This window comes from Eretmochelys imbricata, chromosome 4 (genome assembly GCF_965152235.1).
Source record: "Eretmochelys imbricata isolate rEreImb1 chromosome 4, rEreImb1.hap1, whole genome shotgun sequence".
Taxonomy (NCBI): domain Eukaryota; kingdom Metazoa; phylum Chordata; order Testudines; family Cheloniidae; genus Eretmochelys; species Eretmochelys imbricata.
This window is the reverse complement of record NC_135575.1, coordinates 17,970,694-17,994,572: the sequence shown is the minus strand read 5'-3', so window position 1 is coordinate 17,994,572 and position 23,879 is coordinate 17,970,694. Positions and strand designations below refer to the sequence as shown.

Here is a 23,879-nt window from a genome sequence, read left to right as displayed (position 1 = left end):
AATTGTTAGAGCTTTTTCCACAATCCCCCCGCTGAGATCCTCTTTTCATAAATACAAAAAGTCTGTCTCCCTCATTATGAGGAACTTATTAGTGCAAAGGGAGATGAAGCTTGACAATTCCTTCTGCAGATTTTAGTATCTTGAGACCAGATTTGCAAAAGTGTTTAGCTCACATTTTGTGTGAAAACTAGAAGACCAGATTTACAAAATATATCTTCAAATGACTCCTGAGCTCTTTTAAATGTATGACCAAAAGTATCCCGCTAGGAACTAATCCGGGCGAAGCACTTTTGAAAATGTGGCCCCAATTATGCATCTTGAGAAACTGAAAATCTAACCTAAAGCTATTTTGAAAATCTGGCATTTTCTGTGTTCAGTGCAGTACCTGCAACCACCAGGAGAGAATTGTGACAGCTAGAAGGAGAGATGGAAGGCTGCATTATTACAGAGAATATATTACTTGAAATCTAGAAATGGCTAATATGTGTTCTAGTTGGACACCAACTGTGCCAGTGCAGAAGGCTTCTGTTTTGAAAGTTGCAGAGCATTGTATCCATACAAGTGAAAGGAAAAGAGGAAAGCAAAAGAAATAAAGGCCACTAGAAGGGAGCTAATAGAGACACTGCAATTCGCAATTGGAATTTCAGTGATTCGAGGATTCTCTCTCTGTGGAATTCAGCTTTGTGGGAGTTTAAAGATTGGAAACAACTTCTAGTTCTAATCAGTTCATAAGGAGGAGTAAGAGTCACTTAATCCACCAAACCTGTGCTAAAAATGGAGCTAAGCACTGTAACAGAGAAAACAGCACTAACTTATTCTCATCCAGCTATTTAGTGAACAAAATCTCATTCCCGCCAAAAAATGTGAAGAGGAAATTATTCAGCTAATTTGTAAGAAAAATGCATTTTTCAGTGATTTTTATTTGCAGAAAACACTATGTGCAGCTCTTTCGCCCACTGCAGTAGTTAATACCTTCCCTTCAGATACATTGGAAGACCAATGATTTTTGGAAGAGTTTACACCATTATATCGCTCCTATTTTCATTTAAGTGTAGGAAACAGAATGTCTACCTCCATGTAAGGAACAAAGCAACTCAATGGGAGAAGTGAAGCTCCCCACTGCCTCCTGCAGTTATCAGCTTCTTGGAAAGAGGCACATGGCCCCTTCAATCAGCAAAACCGGTTTGGGAGAGCTACAGCGGGAGATAAGAGCCATAAAATAGTAAGTCAATATAAAAGCTCTTCAAGTCTTTGCCAAAATGTCTCTTTAAAAGTGATTGAAGAGACACTGATGGGTTCTGGAGATTGGTCCTTCGCATCTGGTTAGGACTTGCCCAGGCACTTTGGATGGAGTTGCTTAAGGCTGAAATCAACCCACTTGGACAATCCTGGGCAGGAGATAGAAAATCATGGCTTCAGTTCAATGTGAGGTGTGTATTTGGAAGGAGAAAAGATCTGTCCCACGAGGCGAGCTGAGAAAATTCTGAGACCAGGTAAGACTTGAAAGAGGGCACATTTACCACACAGGTCAAATGGCACTTTTCCAACTAGGAATAAGGAGCTGGGCATGAGGCAGTGTTCCTCATCCCCACTTGGAGACTGAAAGACCGTCATGTTGGGAGCTGCTTGCAGCATTCCACAACTGATCTTCTAATTAAAGTGTAGGAAAGAGTCTACGCTGTTCTATGGAAGGAATTAAGCAACTGAAAGGGAGAAGTGAAGCTCCCCATTGCCTCCTACACTTGTTAGTGTCTCAGAATGAAGAGTGTGGCCCCTTTAATCAGCGGGAGAGGCTAATGGTGGTGAAAAGGGGATGGGAAGCCGCACCATCGCAAGTAGAAATTTCCTTTGACATTTGGCAAAAGGGCTTCCAGTTGTTTCAATCAAAACTCAAGAGGAGGAAAGCGGCTGATGGACTTTTTGTTTCTGAGGCTGCACAACACTCAAGTGGAAGGAAAGGAGGAATGTTCAACCGACAGATGCGGGTTGAAGGATCTAGTGGAGCCAGCTGCAACTTACAGTGTTATTTAAAGGATTGTAAAGTTTTATTTTCTCTCTGTGCTGCTGAACAGATCTGTGGAAGCTGGAAGCCTGGCAACCAGCTCCAGGAAAGCAAGTCGTTGTGTGAGAGGAGTCAGGTTTCTCTTCCCAGTGTGGATTTCAGCACGTGTGTAGGAATTAAGGGCTCAAGCCAAAAGCTGGTGAGGAGTGGAATGGGTAGATAGCACGGTGGTAGGTCGATGTTTCGCAGTGGATGGAAGGAAATGAAAGACAAGAGAAGGAATAGGAAAAGAGAAAAAAGCATAGGTGTAAAAGAGAAAAAATGAAAGGCGAGGAATTGAAAATCAGGGAATTAGTGGGCCGGCGGAAGCATTTGACAAGCACAAGAAGGGAGAAAAGAAAGTAAGACTTACTGGAGCATTGGAGGAAACTCTGTCTTGTCTGGGAATCTCAGCTGGGGGCAAGGAACCCCTTTCCAAGCAAGTTCCTTAGTACATTCCTCAAGTCTTTGCCTAAATGTCTCTTCTAATGTGACTGAGGAGACACTGATGGGCGCTGGAGACTGGTCCTTTGTGTCCAGTTAGGCCTCGCACATCACTCCATGCACTTTGGATAGAGTTGCTTCAGGGCTGAAAATCAACCCTGTCGGGAATTCCTAGGCAGGAGATGGTGTTTGACCATCCTTTTGTCCTGTGGATGTTTTAGGAAGCCCAACTTTCTGCACTTCCATTCTTGCAGAAAAGGAAAATAATGGCTTCAAAGTGCGGTTTGTATTTGGAAGGAGAAATGGTCTGTCCTGTGAAAGGGAGCTGAGAAAATTCCAAGACCAAGACAGACTTGAAAGAGGGCACATTTACCACACTGGGCACAAATGGCATTTTTTCAACTACGAATAAGGAGTTGGGCATGAGGCAGTGTTCCTCCTCCCCATTTGGAGATGGGAAGACTATCTAGTTGGGAGCAGCTTACAGCATTCCACAGCTGATCTGATTTCAGTGGCTGGAAGAATCTATTTTGTTCCGTGGAAGGAACTAAGCAACTCAGAGGGAGAAATGAAGCTCCCTACTGCTTTGTGCACTTCTTGGAATACTGGTCTATCAGAAGGTGAGTCTTTGTGCGGCCTAAAGGGGAGATCAGACAGTGCATGATCACATGTGGTTATTTCCTCAGAGTTTCCAAAGGGCTTCTACTGGTTTTGATCTAATATCTACAAGAGGAAAGGTTTTGATGGGCTCTTCTAATGTGGCTCGAGAATATTTAAATAGAAATAAAAAAAGAATATTAAAGTGACAAAAGCCAATTGAAGGATCTGGTAGAGTCTGTTGCTTCTTGTACTCAGGATTCTTATTGTGAAGGTTAGGAGCTCCATGGGATCTGGAAGATTTTGAATCAGCACAAGTAGACCGATAGATTATGTAATTTTGAGAGTTGAAATTATTCAGAGAACGGGTTAAGAGGACTGCAAAACCAGTAGAGGCCATTTGAAGGTGTCTGATTGACATTACTGCAATTTGCACTATAAATTTGTAATGCTTGTGAAGTTTCTTTATCTTTCCCTGTGGTACTGAGTTCTTCTGTGGGGGCTAGGGGATTCGAAATGGGACTTAGGAGAGTCATTCATTTCGATGAGGAGGATTAAGATTTCCCTGTTACACCCAACTTGCGGAGTTTAGCTCTTTTTCAGGAAATGGTGATAAGTGTGTAGTGGCTGGAATTTTAAGTGGCAGTCATATTTTTTCTGTGGAAAGAATAAAATGAAAAGAAGAAAAGTGATGGGATACTAGATAGGGAGGGCTCTGAGTTACTACAGAGAATTTTTTCCCAAGTATCTGGCTGGTGGGTCTTGCCCACATGCTCAGGGTCTAACTGATTGCCAAATTTGGGGTCGGGAAGGAATTTTCCCCTGGGTCAGATTGGCAGAGACCCTGGGGGTTTTTCGCCTTCCTCTGCAGCATGGGTCATGGGTCACGTGCAGGTTTAAACTAGTGTAAATGGTGGATTCTCTGTAACTTGAAGTCTTTAAACTATGATTTGAGGACTTCAGTAACTGAGCCAGAGGTTACGGGTCTATAACAGGAGTGACGTTCTGTGGCCTGCAACGTGCAGGACATCAGATTATCATGATGATCCCTTCTGACCTTAAAGTATATGAGTCTATAAAAATATAGAGAAGAGAAGAGAAGAAAGGACGACAGAGGGAAAAAATCCGAGAGTTTAATATTTAAAAAAAAAAAGGAAACAAAATTTTGAGAATTTTTTAAATAAAAAAGAATAAGTAAGACATAGTGGGGCTGTCTTATCCGGGATTCACAGATTGGGACAAGGAAGTAGTTACCTGTGGAGGTGAGTAACCCCACCTAAATTCCTGAAGTCTGTTTCTAAATAGTTCTTGTAAAATGATTGAGGAGACACTGATAGCCTTTACAGTTTAGCTAGATATGAGGTAATTTTTTAAAATTTAATGCTGAACAACGATAACATGACTGCTAATTTAATGGGAAATAATTAGGCTATAGCTGAACTTTTGGATAACACTATGCGTGTCTAACTTTAAGACATCTTTCTTCAAAGCACTGACTAGAGAGATTCAGGTGCTTCATGTGTGTCATGAAGAATTAAATAAATTGAAAGCTTGTGTCAAAAAGTAACCAAAATGTTGTTTATTAGCCAAAAAATTTGTATTGTGACATGTTGTACTGCATGAAAAAAACCATTAACTCCATAACAAATAGAGTGACATTCAAAATACATACATTATAATGAGATTCAAGAAAACAGGTTGACAGCACAACAAGTGATATATTCAGATCATATCAGATGGTCTTCATCGGGGGTGCAGTGCACAGTAAAATAATTTGATATAACTGAAGGATATCAAAACATATGCACACACAAGGTCAGAAAAATGCAGTCATACATAAGCCTGTCTCAACATTATTATTTCTTAGGAGCAGAAATATATAATGTCCCCAGTGTCATCAGGTTAAAACAATTGTACAAATATGGAGAACTGTAACATTGCACCTTGGCTCTGTTTTTATTTATACAGCACCATAATACACAAGAGAAAATGAACTTCCAAAGTTTTATTTGTACTAATTTCAATACTTTAAAAAAAAGTACACTAGGATTTATAATTCATTAACAAGCAAACTGCAGAAGCTGAGACTATGTGGGTGCGACATATCTGAATGAAATGAAATAGCATCCACAGTCTTTGATCAACATATATAAAATACAGCTGACAATTGTGAATAAAATGATTAAGTCACAAATCCAAAGCTTCAACACTTTCATTTGAAGTGTACATCTAACAGAGCGGATACTGACAAAGTGAGATGAAGGAACACCCCAAATTTTGCAGGCGTTTTAATTTTCCATAGGCAAGTCACTAGTGTGAGGTTGTCATAATTAATCTGCCGGGGGTGGTTCCTGTATTTGTTTTGTGAACATTACACAGGAAGGATCTCAGGTTCTGGTATTACACAGTGTTGTGTGAAATCAGATGGCTTTACTGCCACTTTCCACCTCTCAGCTTCCATAAACATATGCATAAAACTCCCATTTAACACTATGATATATCTGGTGTTAGGCACTGAGCAACTCAGTGCTGTTCAGGACACAAAGCAGACAGTCCTTGCCATGCAGAGCTTGCAGTCTAAAACAATCACTGATGGGAGCAGTCTGCATGCATCACAGGGAGAACAGACCCCCCTGTAAATATTTAAGCTGAATAATCAGATCTCACCGCCACTCAGAAAATGCACATTACATATTATATTTACACATATTATCCAGTTGCTGTTGAATCTGTGGGAGAAACAAACAAATACCTTCTGGCCAAATGCCTAAAAGACGCAGAAAAGTAATATCAGCTCTTTGACAACCCAAAATATTGATTGTTTAGGTATGTCTGTGTGACGTTGGTGTGAGTATGAGTATGTAAACCAAGTACCTGAGCTACCAGAAACAAACCTGAAATGGTGCCACATCAGGAAATATTATAATAGAGATGGGGGACACAGCTAAAGGAATCATGGTCACACTTCAGTGATGTTCCATTTACAAATAGTTTGAAAAGGGTTAATACATGAGCAATGATGTTATAAGCCTGTTGCAGCCATAAGATACATATGTTTATCAGCACATCAGTAGAATGTGTCAAACGATTATAAGCAAACTCTTGGCCTCTATAACAAGTGATTAACCCTTGTAGCCTAGTGACTAGTGAACTGTCCCCTGAGACTCAGGAGTCTATTCCTGGCTCTGCCACTGGGGTCTGCTGGCTCATGTTGGGCAAGTCAGTTCCCGTCTCTGTGCCTCAATTTCCCCATCCATAAAAAGGGATAATGAAACTGACCTCCTTTATTATTATTTACTAAAACATCTATTAATAATTTGTAATTTATGATTTATGATTTATTAGATTTATGAATGGAACCTTACTATAAAGTGTGAATGGAATCATTAGGTACCAGAGTTGCAGTTGCTCTACTGCGGTCAAAACAAGTTTTGGCTTTTTTGTCCCTCCATTTTAAAAAAAATAATAAATTTAAAATGAAGAGAACCTTCTTAAAAACAAGGACACATGTTGTGCTGTGGGTTTTTGTAATGGTGTGGGAAAACCTAAAACCCTAAAATTGGCAGGCAGTAGTGAGTACCAGCTGCTTTACTTCCAGTTTGCACATAGCTGGAACTCAAAGTCTGGGGGATGAGTGTGTTCCACACTTCATGCAGTTTAAAATGCACCCAGGAGTGTAAAGGTTACTGAGGAGTTCGGAAATCACTGCAGATAAGGCAATATTGTTTAATAAATAACAGGCATGGCGTCCTTGTGCACGCTATTTTCTAGTGCATCATGCAATAGAGCAACTGTTCCATCTGTACTGTATGTGACTGAGGGTCAGGGGAGAAAAGGTTTGGTATCTCACCAAAATCAAATATCAGGTTTGGAATAATGCTAAGAGGTTCATTAATATCGGTACAGCACCATGAAAATGTAACACACAACAGTACAAAGTGCTCAGATCATTGTAAGCAAAAGTTAGAACATTTCAACTGCTTTACCCTTATCAATGGTTCTTGCTCTTTTCAATACTAGGACTCTCCTCCCATATAGCTGGGATTTAACTAGGATTCCATCCCATTTAACAATATAGGAAGGGCACTGTGGCCCACAACCAACTGTCTGCAACCCCCAAGTGGACAACCCCTTCATCTAGACTGCTCCAAATAGTTCTTTGCATTGACTTTGTGGAGGGTTCTCAATGAAAGGTGTTTCAATCTTATTATGTTGCTGCTGCTGCTACTGACTGGGAGACCAAACAGAGATGATTTTGGGTTCCAGACTTCACTGAGTTGGAAGGACAGGTGGTGGGATTGGTAGTTCAAAGAGTCAGAGTGAAGTCAATGGGAGTTTTGCCATTGACTTCAAGGGGGCCAGGATTTCACCCTAAATCTCCAGGATGGAGAACAATGGAAGATTCACACTCATTTGAGAGTGACAATCACTCCAGGGCAGAAGGTCCTGGGCACAACTTAATTTCCCTTTAACATGGGGCTTAAGTGATAGCCGCTGCTATGTGTGGGCCCTCTGCATGTGGTGATTTTCTCGAAGAGCATTTCACTCCCATGCAGATCATCCATTGAGAAGATACTGGCATTAGTTTCAGAACTGGCTGTGTGTGCCTGTATGCTTGACCAAAACAGTCATGTTCTGCGTGACATCTTCCAGCAAAAAGGAAGAGCAAAGGAAAGCAGTATAGAGTGGAATTGAATAGATTCCAGCTCTTACAAGGATCTTTGCAAAACACTGTGCATCTGATCTAAGGATACTGCACTGCCCTGTTCATCTTACAGCATTATTAAACCTCATTACAATGAACTGTTCTTGTTAGAATCACTGTAGAGCTTACGTAAATATTTGGCTGCCAGGAATGCTGTTATGAAAGTGGTGTAGCGTAAAACAGAACTGAGTGTTGGTAGAGATACCACATGAAAGTTTCAATGTTTTCTGCCCTGGGTGTGTCACACAGTCCTGCTTTGAATGAGGTAGCTCAGTTGTGAGTTGAAGCATGGGAGGATGCATTGCTGTCCACCACTCAAAGCTATATTCTTCCCTTTTCCACAAGACTATAAAAATACCAGTAAATTTTTAATTTTTTTCTTTTACAATTTATAAAAAGCTTTTACAAAAAAAAATGTGCACTCTCAAACTTCTGTTCCATCATGTAAATTGTTGTGAACTTTGACCTCTAAGTTCACTTGTTTGACCTTAGCACCTTTGACCTTGTAGGCACCCTCATTGTCACTTAATATATTGATATTCCTTACAGTGCAGTATTGTCTGTTTATGTTCTTCTCCGCCCTTTCTATATTTTTCTTGGGTACTTCTATCTTGGTGTTGAGAGGATATTCCTCCATGATGTCTTTGGCAGGCTTTTTCTTCTTCTTCTTCTGCTTTTGACATTTCCTAGTTATGAAGCAAACTAACAGGAGCACGAGCAGCAGCAGCATGATGGCAGCAAAAGCACTTCCTATGGATGCCCCTGTTTGTGATAAGGAAGCAGCCGTGACTGCTTCCTGCACCTCCAGGCTCAGCGATTTCATGTTGGTGCCATTCTTGACTTGGTCGCCTTCATTGTCATAGATCAAGGAGTCATCCAGAATCAGTCTGCCGTTGTTGTCCACCAGGTCCCTGCGGCTGCGTTTCAGGTGGTGAGTGAGAGACCGTTGAACACGGGGCCCTGCAATGGTTTCTGGGCCAATTATATAGATCACCTGAAGGTACCACTGGTGTCCAGCTTCCACCTTTATGACAGCACATACACACAAGAGACTTTACTCTGGGACTTTAGCTAAAGTGATGCTAGAATTCTGTTCATAGCAGATGGAAATAGGTAAGTGCTACTCTATAAGCCAGGAACAAGTGCATGTTATAGGTCCCTGTCTGTGCCTTTTTCACAGATATTATGGGTCTGTTACAGTCCTTGGGGAGCTTTAGCTCAAGCTGTAGCAGCTCATGGTTTTAGCTCTGGAGGTCCCCATTCAGTTCTCCATGCACCGACCACAATGGAAGCCATCACACTATCACATAGTTTGGTGACCAATAGCAATATATTAACAATTTTTGGTGACCAAAAGATGGGGGCAAGTATTGCCCAGAATATTTTGTAAATATTTTGTTTCAGTGTTAATCATTTTAAAATGTTCTGTCCAGTTCTAGAAATAATAAATAAATAAATAGCTGGTTGGATTTTTTAAAATTTCCTTTATGACATTTTGTGTCAACATTATTTGTCTGATGCCCAAAAATTCATATTTTTTTCCATTTTTAACTTCTGAAAGTTTGACAGTTTTTGATTTTTGAAAGAACAGTAAAATTGTTTTTATAAATTTGTTTATGGTTTTTGACCAGCTCTGATAACTATGATAATCCTAATAAATTATTCATTAATAATAACTCTTTTAAAAGAGACTCTTTGCTGAATGGCTTGGAGAACTGTCATTACAAATATTTAATTACAAATATATTTTAAAAACTAAATACAGCACTGTCTTAGGAAAGGTCAAACAAACAAATCCAGTCTGGGCGTTTGTGGGGAGCTGAACTTTGTCTGAATGGTATTCGTTGTCTAATTTAGGGTCTGATCCTGAAGAATGCTGGGCAGCCCTAAATCCAAATTGAGTTCAGTGGGAAAATGTGGGAAAAGTGTAAGGGAGAGGAAGGGGAAAATAATGCATATTTATTTAATACAGTTTATAAAATTCTCCCATCTAATGCCTCTTGTTCCAACATATGATGATTTTAAAGTGAGCTGAGATGAATCTCAGGGAAGAGCAAGTTCCTTGGCCAAGAGCCCACCATAGCTAAGGGGCTGAATCACTATGTAATGAGTCAATAGGAACCTTCAAATTGATTAACATACAGCTCCAGTAAATCCCACTGATAGATGGCTTCCTTCAGGTAGCTGTTGAAAATGTAGATCTCTATATTCTAAACTTGCTCATTGAGTCATATCTTGCTGGGTAACTATGCAGAGACAGCACCCACCTTCTAGGAATTCCACCTTTGTAACTGAGTGGCTTGATCCCGGGAGAACTGCTAAGTACTCTAAATTCCTGTGGACTTCAGAATAAGTTAAAGGGGCTCAGCACATTCGCAAACTGAACACTAAGGAATTCCTCCCTGAAGATTAGCATTAAAAGAAGTTAATATGACCTGGGCTCAATGAGACTCTGCATGGATACAGACACTTGTGCTAGTAGATCCCAGTATAGAATTAGGGCCCTAAATTGTTGAAGAGTGTTTCTGGCACTAGGAAATATGTGCTGCCTTTGTCCACAGAAAATTAGATAAGACTGCAAGGCTTGCCCTAGTGTGTGTTGGACTTCTATACATGCAGGGTCAGGCCTAGAGTCTGTAAAGCACAAAGTATCTTGGACTGTTTGCATCACAAATTTTGGTTTGTGGTGCTGTACATCTCATGCAACACACCTTGTAGAGAGCATCCACTTTCATAGTAAATCCATCCACTCCTGGCATGCTGCTCACCAAGTGGAAATCAGACAATTCAGAGGCAAACTGGGCATCAAAAGGTACATCGTGGAAGTACTTATCAGTAACTTCAGGTTGGTTTCGGTCCTGGAATTTACAGAAAGCAGTATGTACTGAAGAAATGTGAACATACTCTATGGGTGACACATGCATTAGTAACAAACTGGCAATCAACAGCTACATGACAACTGAGGTTTGTCAAAGTTGACTTTTTGGTTAATGTGTGATAGGAAGCAGCAAAAGAACACAAGAAGAGCATCTCTCACTCATGTCCTTGTGCCTCCGTCCAAGCTGACCCAGCACGGCTCTCTTCTTGTGCATCTAAAGGCCATCCTCTCGAGACAAAAACTTCCTTAAAACACACTCCTTCCTTAACTCCGGGTGCTAATCCAAAGACATAAGTGTCCCTATTCCTAATATTGCCTTTCGTTTTTTCCCCAAGAGAAATTTAACCAGTTTTTTTCATAAATTATCCAGTTGCCGTTATTTTCCCCAGAGAGAGACTTCTGTGCTCCTGTTAAAGTTCTGCTACTCTCCCAGTTTCTTACTTCAGCTTCCCTTCTTCCTGCAAAGACCAAGCCACAGCCAACAATTCCCTGCTGAACTAGACTCAGGAGGACTTCACTGAAAAGGACATCATCAAGCGCTGCTCAATCAAACATAAAAATGAACACAGAGGCTCTAATAGTGTTGAGATCCATGTGGGTATGCGTCTGGCGCTCAATAAATTAGCCACAGCTACCTGAGGCTAAGCATGTCACCTCTGCAGATCTGTCAGAGCGGAAGCAAGAATCCAGGTCCAAGAATAATGCCCCACCTCTCTCAGCCAAAAGTCAAACCCAAGACCCAGGTCCATGCAAGTGGTTGTGCAAAGTGCCAGCTCCTAGGACTTAGGTAAGAATAATTTTTAATAAAGGCATTTCAGAGCATAAGAAATAATTATAATTGCAATTTGATTTACAGCATTTCATATTTTGTTGTAATAGACTATTCCTAGATTAGATTTATTAAACTAAAAACCCCAGTGCCGTGTGTAACCAGCCTAATACATAGATGCATGAAAATTTACTCAGATTACTAACGGTACCTTTTATTATGCTACTGAATGGTAGCCTGGCTGCCATCCAGGACCCTGGTAAATGTTAATTTCAAAGTCTGCACTTACAGTTCAACATGTGGTGTGCACTAGTCACTATTTCATACAATGAAAGAGGATTTTTGTTAAATTGATGGGTAAACGTCCCTCTGTACGCTGAGGGGGCTGTTGTTACAAATATATTTGTATAACCCTTTCTCCATTAAAAATGAGGTCTAAATCACAAGGACGTTCCTCAACTTTTTCCTAGTCCTCAGACCAACGGAAAGGTGTCTGAATAAGGAGTGAGGAAAAGATGGGTAACGTCCACAAGATTTGGATTTATATTTAGTATGATCTAAAACCCCCACCCTCCTGCCTTTCACATAGCTGTGCAGTAAGATGCTACTTGCATTAGGAACATATAAGAAAAAGTAGGATACAGACAGCACTGTAGACAAATATTTCAGTGAAAGCACACAGAACTAAAGGTGTGTCTACTCTACGGGTGAGAACCTCACCCCTGCTCCAGCCCACTTATGCCGCATAAAGGGGCTAGAGTGGCCTAAAAGAGCCCTAAAGGCCTTGTATCCAGCTATGGGAGGATTCCCCCAGTGCTGGCACTGAGGAACACAGGTGTACGGCTGCCTCCGGAGGATCCCTTTAGTTAGCATGCTAAGAACTGGAGCATGGCTGTGGCAGCATGGGCAGCAGCTCAAGCTAGCGACCCCACTACAAAACCTGCCTGATCCCTGGGTACATACTTGGGTGGCTAGCCTGAGCTGCCACGATCTCACTGCTATTGTCGGTCTACCTGCACTGGGAGCCATGCTGCAAACTTGGAGACAAAAAAGCCTGGTGTAGACAAGGCCTGAGGAGAGCGATTGAGCAGACTAAAGTAAAAAATGAGAGCTATGGATCAAACAAACAGCCTGAGTTTTAGTTACACAGTGTATGTGAAGAAGAGAAAGTGAATTTAGTGCTCATGAAAGATGCTGGATCAACAATCCAGAACATGAGGTTGTTTTATACACGGAATGTGCACAGTGCGGACAACAGCTGGGAAAGCTTCCCCTCCTGTCCAGTCAGAGCCTGTCTACACTAGGAAAATGTGGTGCCATTTCGCAAACATGTTAGCTAAACACAGAGACCGTAGTGTTACCCACAACAAGCTAAAGTGTGTTTCAACATCACCGCCTTGGTCTAAACGAGGTGATGTTTAAAACATGCTATTTAAGATGTGGCAGCTATCATGCTTGCTAAATGGCTCATTTTCCTCATCTGGAATGGGCCTCATTGTGCCTCACTCCTGACCTGGGTTAGAGTAATTTCGTCTCCATCTCCATTCAGTAATTTTGTGATGTGAACTGTGTCTTTGAGATTTGCTCAACCTCACTGGCTCTCCATGGAATTTTATCAGACCAAAGGCAATATCAGAAATACAAAGTGTTCCTGTCACAGAGTCTCACACGTTTAGCAAAGAGATGGTTCCAGAATCTGCCCTGACATAACTACGCACAACTCCACAGCTGCCACAATTCCGTGTCACAATTTTGTCCAGTGTACAACCTACCAGTAGCAGAAATCTGTGTTTTAGGTACTTGTTGGGTTGAATACAGCCATACTGTGGCCCTTCGTTATAGATTGTTCCAGTAGGGTCAAAGAAAGGCACATAACCATCCTTGCCAGTACAGAGATAGACTTTTTCCAGCTGCAGTTTGTAGGCAGCATTTAGATTTTGTTCGGGATTCCAAAGCACACGGCCGTATAGGATTTGACCTGACAAGGTTGAGAGAATAATAGTCATATTTATATACATGGGAGGAAGAGGAGCTATTCAGAAAGACTAAAGAGACCACCTACACAGCCAAATTAACCAGGCTGGGGAATATTATTATGATAGAGTTTAGAGTTGCCGATGTAGATGGTGCCATATTGTGGTATGACTGTATCATACAACAGTTATAGGCATGGTCTTACAGGGTTGTAGCATGATTCTATAACACAGCATGCTCACATAGGCAAGACAAATCTCCGACATCACATCATTTCTCTTACACAATAATAGAGGCTGCACAGATGGATCCTTTAGCTAAAGTAAATTAACAAGGCGAAGGAAAAAGCCTTACCCTTTGAAAAAGCTCCTTTGTAATCCATTTCTGCCAAAGACATTTCAGATTTCGTGGGATCCATCAAAAATACTTTCTCATTGTTACAGAGCTGAAACTCTGTGTTCAGAGAGTATACGACAGGAACTGGGCGGTTTGTCTGCTGGAAAGCAATTGGGATCAAAAATCTAAATTTGGGAGGAGAAAAAAAAAAAAGACAGTTACCTTTTCCGGAACTGGTGTTGAGATGCGTTGCACATGTCCAGTCCATATTAGGTGTGTGTGCTCGTCACATGCACCGGTGCCACAAGTTTCTCCATCAGCAGTATCAGTAGGGGACCGGCTCTGGCGCCCCCTGGAGTGGCGCCCGCATGGCACAGTATAAGGGGCACGGCCACCTCCCCCAACCCTCAGTTCCTTCTTGCCGGAAATTCTGACACTGGGGAAGGACAGCAGGTTATAGAATGGACATGAGCATCACGTCTCGAAGAGCACCAGTTAAGGAACAGGTAACTGTCTTTTCTTCTTCAAGTGCTTGCTCATGTCCATTCCATGTTGGGTGACTCCAAAGCAGTACCCCTGGAGGTGGGTAGGAGTTCATGGGCCATGGATAGGCGATTATGGGCGATCATTATAACCTGCGCCTGGTCTCTCTTGATCTTTGCCAGGGCCAGGGTCTGCCAGCACCTGCTGGTGTACATGACAACATACACTTGTGTGGTCTGCCATGCCAGGCTCCAGATGCGGCCCCTGCAACAATGGCTGACGACGGTCTATTCCCTGTCCCAAGACCCCCTGGAGAAGATTGTTACCATTCCCCAGACGATACTTACCTCACTGAGATGGTGGACTGACCACAGGACAGTCCTGGAAAGGATTCCTTCTGTTCAACAACCCTCCTCACTCCATCAAGTTGGTGTTGGACACCTCCGACTTCGGCTGGGGGGGCACATCTCGGCAATCTTCAGACACAGGGGAAGAGGTCTCTGGAGGAGGCATGGTTACATATAAACGTCAAAGAGCTCCAAGCAGTCCAGCCGGCGTGCAGTGTTTTCTTTCCCCACCTGTCTGGCAAGGTGTTACAAGTTCTGATGGACAACACAGCCTCAATGTTCTACATCAACAGGCAAGGGGGAGCATGCTCGTCGGCTCTCTGTCAGGAGGTGCTCCGTCTGTGGGACTTCTGCATCAGCCATAAAATCCACCTGGAAGCTTGTCACCTTCCTGGTGTCAGGAATACGCTGGCAGACCAGCTCAGCAGGGACTTCTTCTCTCACCACAAGTGATTGCTCCATCCAGAGGTAGCCTGCATGATCTTCCAAAGGTGGGGACTCCCCAAGTGGACCTGTTCGCTACCAGACAGAACAGGAAATGCCACCGGTTTTGTTCTCAACAGGGTCTGAGCAAGGACTCCCTCTCCGATGCCTTCCTCCTGTCGTGGTCAGGGAGCCTGGCATCATCCTGAGGACCTGGGTGAAGGGGCCTCGTCTGGTGATGACTAGGATGATTCCAGTGCCGCGGGAACCTCCACATCCATTGGTGGTCCAGCAGCTTGCGCCACTGGGTCCTCTTGGACCTTTGGGGTCTTACCCCCCCAAAGTATGGAGCACTGGAGGGGGACGGGATACCGAGGCCGCTGGCCTCTCTGAGGTTCCCCACACTGATTGGGCAGCCTGGGATGGTTGGGTGAACCCCCAGGGGTTCCACGGATACCATGGAGCCAGCCATTGTGCTTGGGGCCATGGGACAGCTTTCGGTGCCGATAATATAGATGGCATCGCCAGTAGCAGGGCTTGTCCCACAGGCAGGGAACCTCGTTCTGAGCTGGAGCGACCAGCAGAACAGTCGGTAGTGGGCGACCAGGATCGGGCCGAGCGGTAGCTCTTGTCCAACCGGTGCTGGTCGCTGCATCCTGAAGTCAACCTGTCCGTGCGAGACTCTCTTGGTTGGGCTCTCGGGGACCACCAGCGTTCGGTGTATCTGCGTTGGATACCCGGCGATCCATGCCTCATGCTACTTGACCAGTACTGGGATGTTGAATGGGACCAGGAGCTACTACTGGGTGGCTGCCAGGAGGATCGTTCTGAGTAGGGAGACCTCCTTCTAGGAGACAGGCAATGATGGCCCAGTGATAGGTGGTCTCTGGTGTCCGATCGGTCCTGGGCCCTTGGAGACGATCGGGGCTGGTCCCAGAGTTCTTGCCGGGTGACGCATGCCTCAGAGAGTCTGTGCCAATCTACCAGCAAGGTATGCTTCGAGTCCCTCTATCGGTGCCCCCGGTGCGGGGACCGAAGAGGGCTCCACTGAGCCTGTCTCTCCAGTCTTGAGGCGTGACAGCTTCGGGTGGGCGAACGCTGGCGGGACGTCCCTCTCGATGGGGATCGGTACTGCTGAGGCAGGGACACGCATAGGTCCCAACACGGGTTTTCTCCAAGACCAAGGTACTGCAGGAGCCGATGTGCGTGGCAGCGGGAGCGTCAGGATCTCTTGAGCTGTTCAAAGAGCTTCTGGTGTTGACAGCACCTAAACCTGGATAGGGCCTGCACCGCTACCCGGGGTCGCAGGCGAAGCATGGGATGGGCTGCACCGCTTGATTTGTGCTGGGGGTGTTGAGCTGCATGGCATGGGTTGTGGCTCACCCCAGGCCCTTTTCTGTCCCTTATTGGAGGTAGGCGATCTTCCCCGCCCAGTCTTTTCTGGCTTCTTCTCTGGAGCCGTGGAGGCTGCGGTGCTCAGTGTGGAGTCGGGCCGCTGCTCTGCTGCCAGAGTGAGTGCCGACTCCATTAGGAGCGCTCTTAGACAGATATCACGCTCCCTCTTCGTCCCAGGTTTGAAGGACTTGCAGATATGGCACTTGTCACTTATGTGCCCTTCGCCTAAGCACCTTAGTCTCGCTGGCAGGCATAGGCCATTTGCAGCGATCGCAGGGCTTAAAGCCTGGGGACCGGGGCATGCCCCATCATCCGGCTGAGTCCCGTTTGGGACTAATGAAAAGTTGAGAACTACTGCTAAGGGTAACTAAGAAACTACTAACTATATACTACTATGTTACAGGTTTTCAAAGTTCACAAGAACAGAAAACAAAACAACGCTAGCTAAAGCAGCAGATGTTCCAACACCGTCTCTGGCGGCAAGAAGGAACTGAGGGTGGGGGGAGCCGGTGGCACCCCTTATACTGCGCCATGCAGGCGCCACTCCGGGGGCACCAGAGCCGATCCCTTATGGATACTGCTGAGGGAAAATCTTCCGGAGCAGTGCATGGGGCGAGCACACCTACCTAATATAGAATGGACCTGAGCAAGCACTCGAAGAAGAAAAGAAGGTAATGTAGCTTGGACTTGTCCACACACAAGTTATGCCACTTTAAACATACCCATATAGTTAAATCGGTACACCCTAGAGTGGACACAGTTATACTGACATAAAGGTACTTATACTGGTTTAGCTTATTGCCAAATGGGAAGGGGAATAAGCTATACTAGTATAAAGCACCTTTATACAAGTAATGGCATCTACACTAGGATTTATGCCGGTGTAATTATTTCTATGGAAAAATCACACCCCTAACCAACACAGTTCTACAAAATCTGTGTGTAAGACTCAACCTTAGACTCTTATCTTCCCCTGAGCTGCAGACACCACAAGTCAGCATTTTCCTCCAGAGATGTAGCATCTGCTAAGAGCACGGGAGTCTACAGAAGAACCCAGCAGCTGTGATACTATTGTTTGACACTTTGGAGCTTTATTTCCTACTGTTTATATGCTCAAACTGGAGAATATGGGGCACAACACTCATTAATAACAAATAGCTGTTGCCTGGTATAAAGGCTATGCATCAAGCGTGACATTTTCTCAGTTGAGGAGGGCTACTGCACGCTATTTAAGCGTATGGGCAGGGCTGTCCAGGGGGGAGCAGACACAAAAGGTGGGTGAAGTAATATGTTTTACTGGATCAATTTCTGTTCAGGGGGGAGCAGGCAGATTCATTGTGGGCTTCTGCATCACCTACAAGCCATGGAATTGGGGCTGACTAAACCAGCATGGATCTGGGGTTTGCAGGCAGACCAAGGGAATGAGCATGAGTTTCATATACCCAAATGCCCCATAAGGGATGGAGAAAGACAGCGGCCACTAAACCACCTTTAGTAGTGATCACAGAAGAGCTACAGATTAGGACAGCGAATTTCATCTTCTACAACCCAACTCCTACTTAGTAGCCTGCATGCAGCCCAATTACTCTGGCTGAGTGTATGCGGGTGGGGGCAGTGAACTTCACCCCAAAAGGAGAACGAGAACAACGCGGTTCTGATTTTCAGTTGTCCTGAGCACTGCAGCTCCCACTGGAGCCCCTGATATTCAGCACCTGTGACAATCAGGCCTGCGTAACAGATTGTCTTTGACAGAAGCAAAAGGAAACAAAAAGATCTCATGCTTTCCCCTGCCTTTCTGACCATTTTTTGCTGACATCCGAGCCAAGGGCTCAGAAGTAGTGAAATTAGCCACGTTACAAACCGTTCTGAGTGGCTCCAGTCAAAGTATAGATTTAATGTTGAGGGAGCCCTGTTCAACTATTTTGATGGAGGATAGTCTCATTCACTGCTAGAATTCAAAGCCAATAGGGAGTTTTCTCCCCTCTCGTTTCTGCTGTTGTTATAGCTCATAGCATATGCCTGCTGTGTCTATTCAAATGATGCAACCAGACAGACAGTATCCTTGTAAAGCTAGCACAAAGTCAACACTGATCTAAGCCATTTCAGCTTGTGGTGCTGTGTATATTACTCCTCCTCCTCTGGGGACATATTCCACTGCACACATTCTGTTTGAATAACTAAGTAGCTTTATTGAATATCTATGAAATTCGTGTACCCCAACCACATTCACATCTTAATATAACTATGCCTCATTCCTATGTCCACACACTTCGATCTCTTTCAGTGGAGGGTTCTTCATTTCTGACCCCACAAACTATCAGTTACTCATATGCTCCACTCCCTTGAAGTTAACACATTTATAACAACTCTGAATGCAGGCCTTGAAGTCTGAGAGAGCAGTGAAACAGGAGAATAGTGCCTCTCCTCACCTTTCTGGGGCATGAGCAGTACATGCCAATGGCTTGTCTCCTGGGTCAATCCACGGCTGCGTGGGCTGCACAGTACAAGGGATTAAGTAGATTGTGTACTCTCCAGAATAGTCCTTCCTGGAAACAGATGGGAGATGCCATGGTTATCGTATTAATCTGGGAGTTGTTTACCTGCCTGGAAACATTTATCAGATGGGCAGTTGCATAGCTTCTTGCATCCAGCATTTTCTCATTAGTATAAATGATTATCCATGCATGTTGCACTATTCTAATACTGAAGATAAAAGTTTTGAACCACCACCACCAGATGTAACTCCATCAATTCCAGTGGAGTTACAGCAGGGATGAGAATTTGGTCCACAATAATTAAAGATGCTCTATTTGCCTGTGTGAATGAACACAGCTGGATGAGAGACAAGGGATCATTTACTAAAATGATACCAAGAAAAGCAGAGTGAATGAAGATATTTCTAGATCATAGCATAAGTACTTATATCAAGGATAGCCTTAATTTTAATTAAACTGTGAAACACAGGGATTGAAATCCTGCTTTAAAGTGCAAATCTCAATGCGCCCTTGGGAATGAAGTCACTACCAGTACCTCCATGCTACTTACACAAATATTTTGTTCCCCCCCAAAAATGAATTCAGTATACTTGAAAGGAACTGGATTGACAGCCCTGGAGATTAAGCTCTTCCTTTACTCACATGACAGACACAGCGTCGGCTGTAGCAGTGAAAGCTGCCCTCCTATGTGCCTCATTTCAAAACCTTGAGGTAATGCAGGTTCCATAGGCCATTCAATTCTAGCTCCCTTTGCAGAGCCTACTCACCAGGCAGATAGTGATGACTGGACTTGAGGCCACTGAATCCATTTTACATAGGCCACCAACAATCCTTGTTATGAAAAACCATATAGGTATACAGTGCTTACTAACATAGGGCCAGATTCTAATACCTTTACTCAGCCAGTAAAGTAGTATTTCATTCTACAAGTCGTCCCATTGACTGAGGGTATCAGAATCAGACATATTCCCTGCTGTAAAGGGCCTACAATTTAAGGTAAACAAACAGAAGATAGGACACGGAGAAGAGGAGAGGAGGCAACTGGATAAAGAGAAGAAGGGGTTTTGAAGAGGTGTCAATTATATAAGATGATACAGAACATAGCTGGAGGAGGAAGACAAAGGAGCTACCAGATAATAACAAAATTAGGGGCTACCCACCAACCAGAGTATAATTCAGCTGTTGCCACTGAAGGGAATGGAAACCTTATTGTCAGTTGCCTTGCACCTTGTGTAGTCATTTACCCCAGAGCTACACAGGTGCAGGGCAACCGAAAATCAGGCCCAAAGACTCCATATCCCATGACCAATCCCCTGACCTATCCAGGCCCCTACAAATGATAGGTGAGGAGTTCTTGGAGAGTCAAACACTTACGAGCATATAAAAAGAAGCCCTGACCATGTGTTCAGGACATCTGACAGATGAGACTGTTGCCATTCACTTATTATACCTCTATTCTTATATCCTAGGCCCAAAAGAGCCTTTCGGCTTAGGCAAGATCCAAACAGATTAGAGGATTTATCAAGACCACCCAGGCGATAAACAGAAATGAAGTTTCATGCTAGTGGCTAATGCCATAACAGCAGAGAGAGAAATTAAGTGCTAGTACGACTGAACTGGACACTTCGCTCCAGGATGCTGTTAAGGCTGGCATTCTCAGCACGCACAAACACCATTCTGTCGATGGAAGCTATAAAGCCGATTGTACCCACAGTCCTCCTTCCTCACCTGTTATAGGAGCTGGTTGCCCTCCACAGCTGATAGGGGGAGTCAAAAGTCTGTGCACTCCACAAAAGCTGCAGATCGAACTCAATCCCTCCTAGGTGGTCTGGAGTCATTATAAAAGACTTCACATCTGGCAGAGTGTGGTGTTCCATCACAAAATGCCCTGGATGGAGGAATACAAATACATCACCTACAGATACATATTTTTACCTGTATCTAGCCTTCTTGCAAACTTGTGTTGAAGTCATATGCTGGAGAGGTGGTCAGTAGAATATCTAATGTTCCATCAAAGGTTTAAAATAAAACAAAATATGAAAAGGTCCAATCTTGGACCTCAAGAACTTGGAACTCAGTGGGATAACTCATGTGAGTAATGGCTACTTGTGAAAGTCAGGATCAAGCCTGCCCTAAGAAAAATTTACAAACACCACAATGGTAAAACACTGGCAGCTGATGTACAGTAGCATTCCCACTGTTGCCAGAGCAACAATCAGAGGATTTCAGAAAGTCATTCGTCTAGACAGGGCCATGACAAAAGTAGTCTCCTGCAACGACCAACTGACTCTAACAGCAGCCAGCAAACTCTGGTGTATAGGAACCTCACTCCATCCAGCTGCCTACTATTAATGCCGACACTTTCGCTGCTGGCGTTGGGAGTCCCCAATACCTGGCATTAAACTGGGCTTGCTCTGGTTTCCTGTTCCTTAGATCACTGGCGCTTGAAGGCAGAGAGTACAACTGGCCTGCCCTGGGCAGGAACAAGTGGAAAAGGAGTAAGGCAGACAGAATACTACCAGTCCTTCCCAATGCAGGTGAATTATGGTGTAAATAAACCCAGGGAATGAATAAAACAAACAGCAACCAGCTAAGAGGATAACAGCAGAAAAGCAAATTGGCCTTTGGGTAAAAATAAATTCTTTGAACGTGAACATTGCCCTCACCCATATACAACAATCCTAGAACTTTATCATCCCTGTCCTCAGGGCTAATCAATATTTGTATGATGTTCTAAATCAAAGCTGACACTCTTACCTCTGAATTTGGCATGGGTCTTGAACTCAATAACCAGCCGGCCATCCTCTCGGATATAGATCCTTATTATCTGCAGCCTGGCGGAGAGAACACTGTCTGTCTGAATCCCTGTATGGCCAGATCAAGGAGAAAGTGAATGTAACAGCAAGGGGACTGTCTAGAACATCTGCTTGCAACGAACGAATTTACATCACCAGCATGAATTCCAGAGGTAGAAAATCTGATAACCCACACCCAGGGCCCAATCCTTGCAGCTCTTACTCAATGTGAGTACCGAGACTACTCCTGGGAGGGCTGCAGGGTTGGGGTCTCCGCTTCAGCTGGTCGGAAATTTATTGATGAAACCTAAGTTACCTCTAAGCTATGTGGCCATGCAGCAGGCTATCAAGGGCCGTGCAGACAGGGAGAAGCACCTCTCCCCAGGCCCCAGCTTCGGAGCTGCCGCAGCCGAGGCAGGGCGCCTCTCCCCCAGCCCTGGGCTGCCGTGGCAAAAGAGGGTTGGGGGGAGTCCTCTCTCCACGCTGCAGTCCCGGGGTAGCCTGCACTCCAAACCCCTCATCCCTGGCCCCACTCCAGAGCCCTCAACCTCTGCACCCCACTCTCAGCCCCAACCATGAGCCCCCTCCCACACTCTGAACCCCTCAGCCCCTCCCCCGCTACACATCACCTCCATATTGGTGCACATAACAAAATTCATTCTGCACATGGATGTAAAAAATTAGAGGGAACATTGGATGAAATGTTTCTCATTGGAAAATTCCTATTTGTCTAAACATATCAGGATGGATTTTCTGGTCAAAATGAGAGAGACACAGCCCAGAATAGCCTGTAGTCCCGTGGGAGATGCAGATACAAGTCCCTGCTCAGCTTGATTCAGATTGCTGGCTATTTTGCAGTGGCGCGCGCTCTCATGGGTTTTTAAACATTTTTTTAGAAAGCTCTTGGTTTTGTTCTGGCACAGAATGAAAACAAATCCTGAAACCTCAGCATGTTTTGCAAAACAGAATTCTTGCCCTACTCACCACAAGCACAGGTTTCAAGGAAAGGGGAACCTGGAGGGAAATTAAAAGGAATACGGACAGCTTGACTAAATAGAAAGGATGGGCTCATGCACAAGATGACCACAGACAGGTGTCGGTTCTTTGGTGTACTCATCAAAAAAGGAGAGAGACTGTGCAGAGTTTATACCTGACAGTAATTGAACAAAAGTCAGTTTGGACCAACTACTGGGAAAAAATTCCAAATGGTGAGATCTGTCAGACTGTGGTAGGAAGCACCAACATTTGAATAATTTCAAAGAGAGCTGGAGAAAGCACTAAAAAGTATATCCCAGTGAACAATCTTGCCAGGACAGTGAAAGAGCTAGATGACCCAATAGGTCTTTTCCAGCTACAATTTCTACGACTCACTGAAGGCAGTTTCATTTGTTAACAGACAGAGCTAAGAAGGTGAAGGACAGCTCCCCTTGCTAAATATTTACAATTTAAGGGTCTGATCCCATGTGTCCTGACTCAGACAGAACTCCCATGTGCTTCAGCAAGTTATGCCCAAAGTGAGGATTGCAGTAACTGCTGAGAAAAGAGGAAAAATGTGCCATCTACCTGTTCTCCAGAGAACAGTGTCGTAGAAGAAGGAAAATTCCATCTCTGTGTGATGTTCGAGAGAAGCCCAGCCTCTTGGTGCAGTCACATAAATGTAGGACACATAGAGAGGGACATGGACTGTCAGGAAGGACTGGGCAGAATCTCGCACCTGTCAATCAAACAAAAAGATGGTTATGGATTTTTTTGGGGGCGGGGGGTGTGAAAGATACTGGGACCAGTTCATAACAATGCTTTGTAGATTTATTGTAACTAGTAAACCCTATACACTCAGAGCTGCCACAGAAATAGCAAAAACTCAGAGCAGCATTCATAGAATTCTTCTCCCATGGGTCTAGATTTTGTGCCATGTGGATGCCAGGCTACCTCTTTCCACAAGGAGAATCATGGATGTCCTACATGTAGGATGTACAAAGGGAGGATGCAGTATTTCTAAGGCATTGTAAGGTCTTGCTTCCCTGCCCCTGTAAGGGTGATACGTTAGGAATCATCAATTGCACAAATACAAAATGGGAAATGACTGCCTAGGCAGGAGTACTGCAGAAAAGGATCTGAAGGTTATAATGGATCACAAACTAAATATGAGTCAACAATGTAATACTGCTGCAAAAAAAAAAAAGCAAATATTCTGGGA

General features: G+C 44.0%; 1 protein-coding gene across 1 annotated transcript in view; it reads right to left on the bottom strand.

The window, feature by feature from the left end:
• Positions 1 to 8,211: 8,211 nt before the first annotated feature.
• FRAS1 (Fraser extracellular matrix complex subunit 1) overlaps positions 8,212 to 23,879 on the bottom strand; it is a 301,544-nt gene continuing 285,876 nt past the window's right edge. The window contains exons 67-74 of the mRNA XM_077814356.1: positions 23,246 to 23,396; positions 21,645 to 21,752; positions 20,616 to 20,775; positions 18,822 to 18,938; positions 13,763 to 13,929; positions 13,207 to 13,412; positions 10,499 to 10,645; positions 8,212 to 8,811 (exon numbers count right to left, since the gene is read on the bottom strand). Of these exons, the coding sequence (XP_077670482.1) occupies positions 8,212 to 8,811; positions 10,499 to 10,645; positions 13,207 to 13,412; positions 13,763 to 13,929; positions 18,822 to 18,938; positions 20,616 to 20,775; positions 21,645 to 21,752; positions 23,246 to 23,396 (1,656 nt within the window). The remainder of the gene's footprint in view (positions 8,812 to 10,498; positions 10,646 to 13,206; positions 13,413 to 13,762; positions 13,930 to 18,821; positions 18,939 to 20,615; positions 20,776 to 21,644; positions 21,753 to 23,245; positions 23,397 to 23,879) is intronic.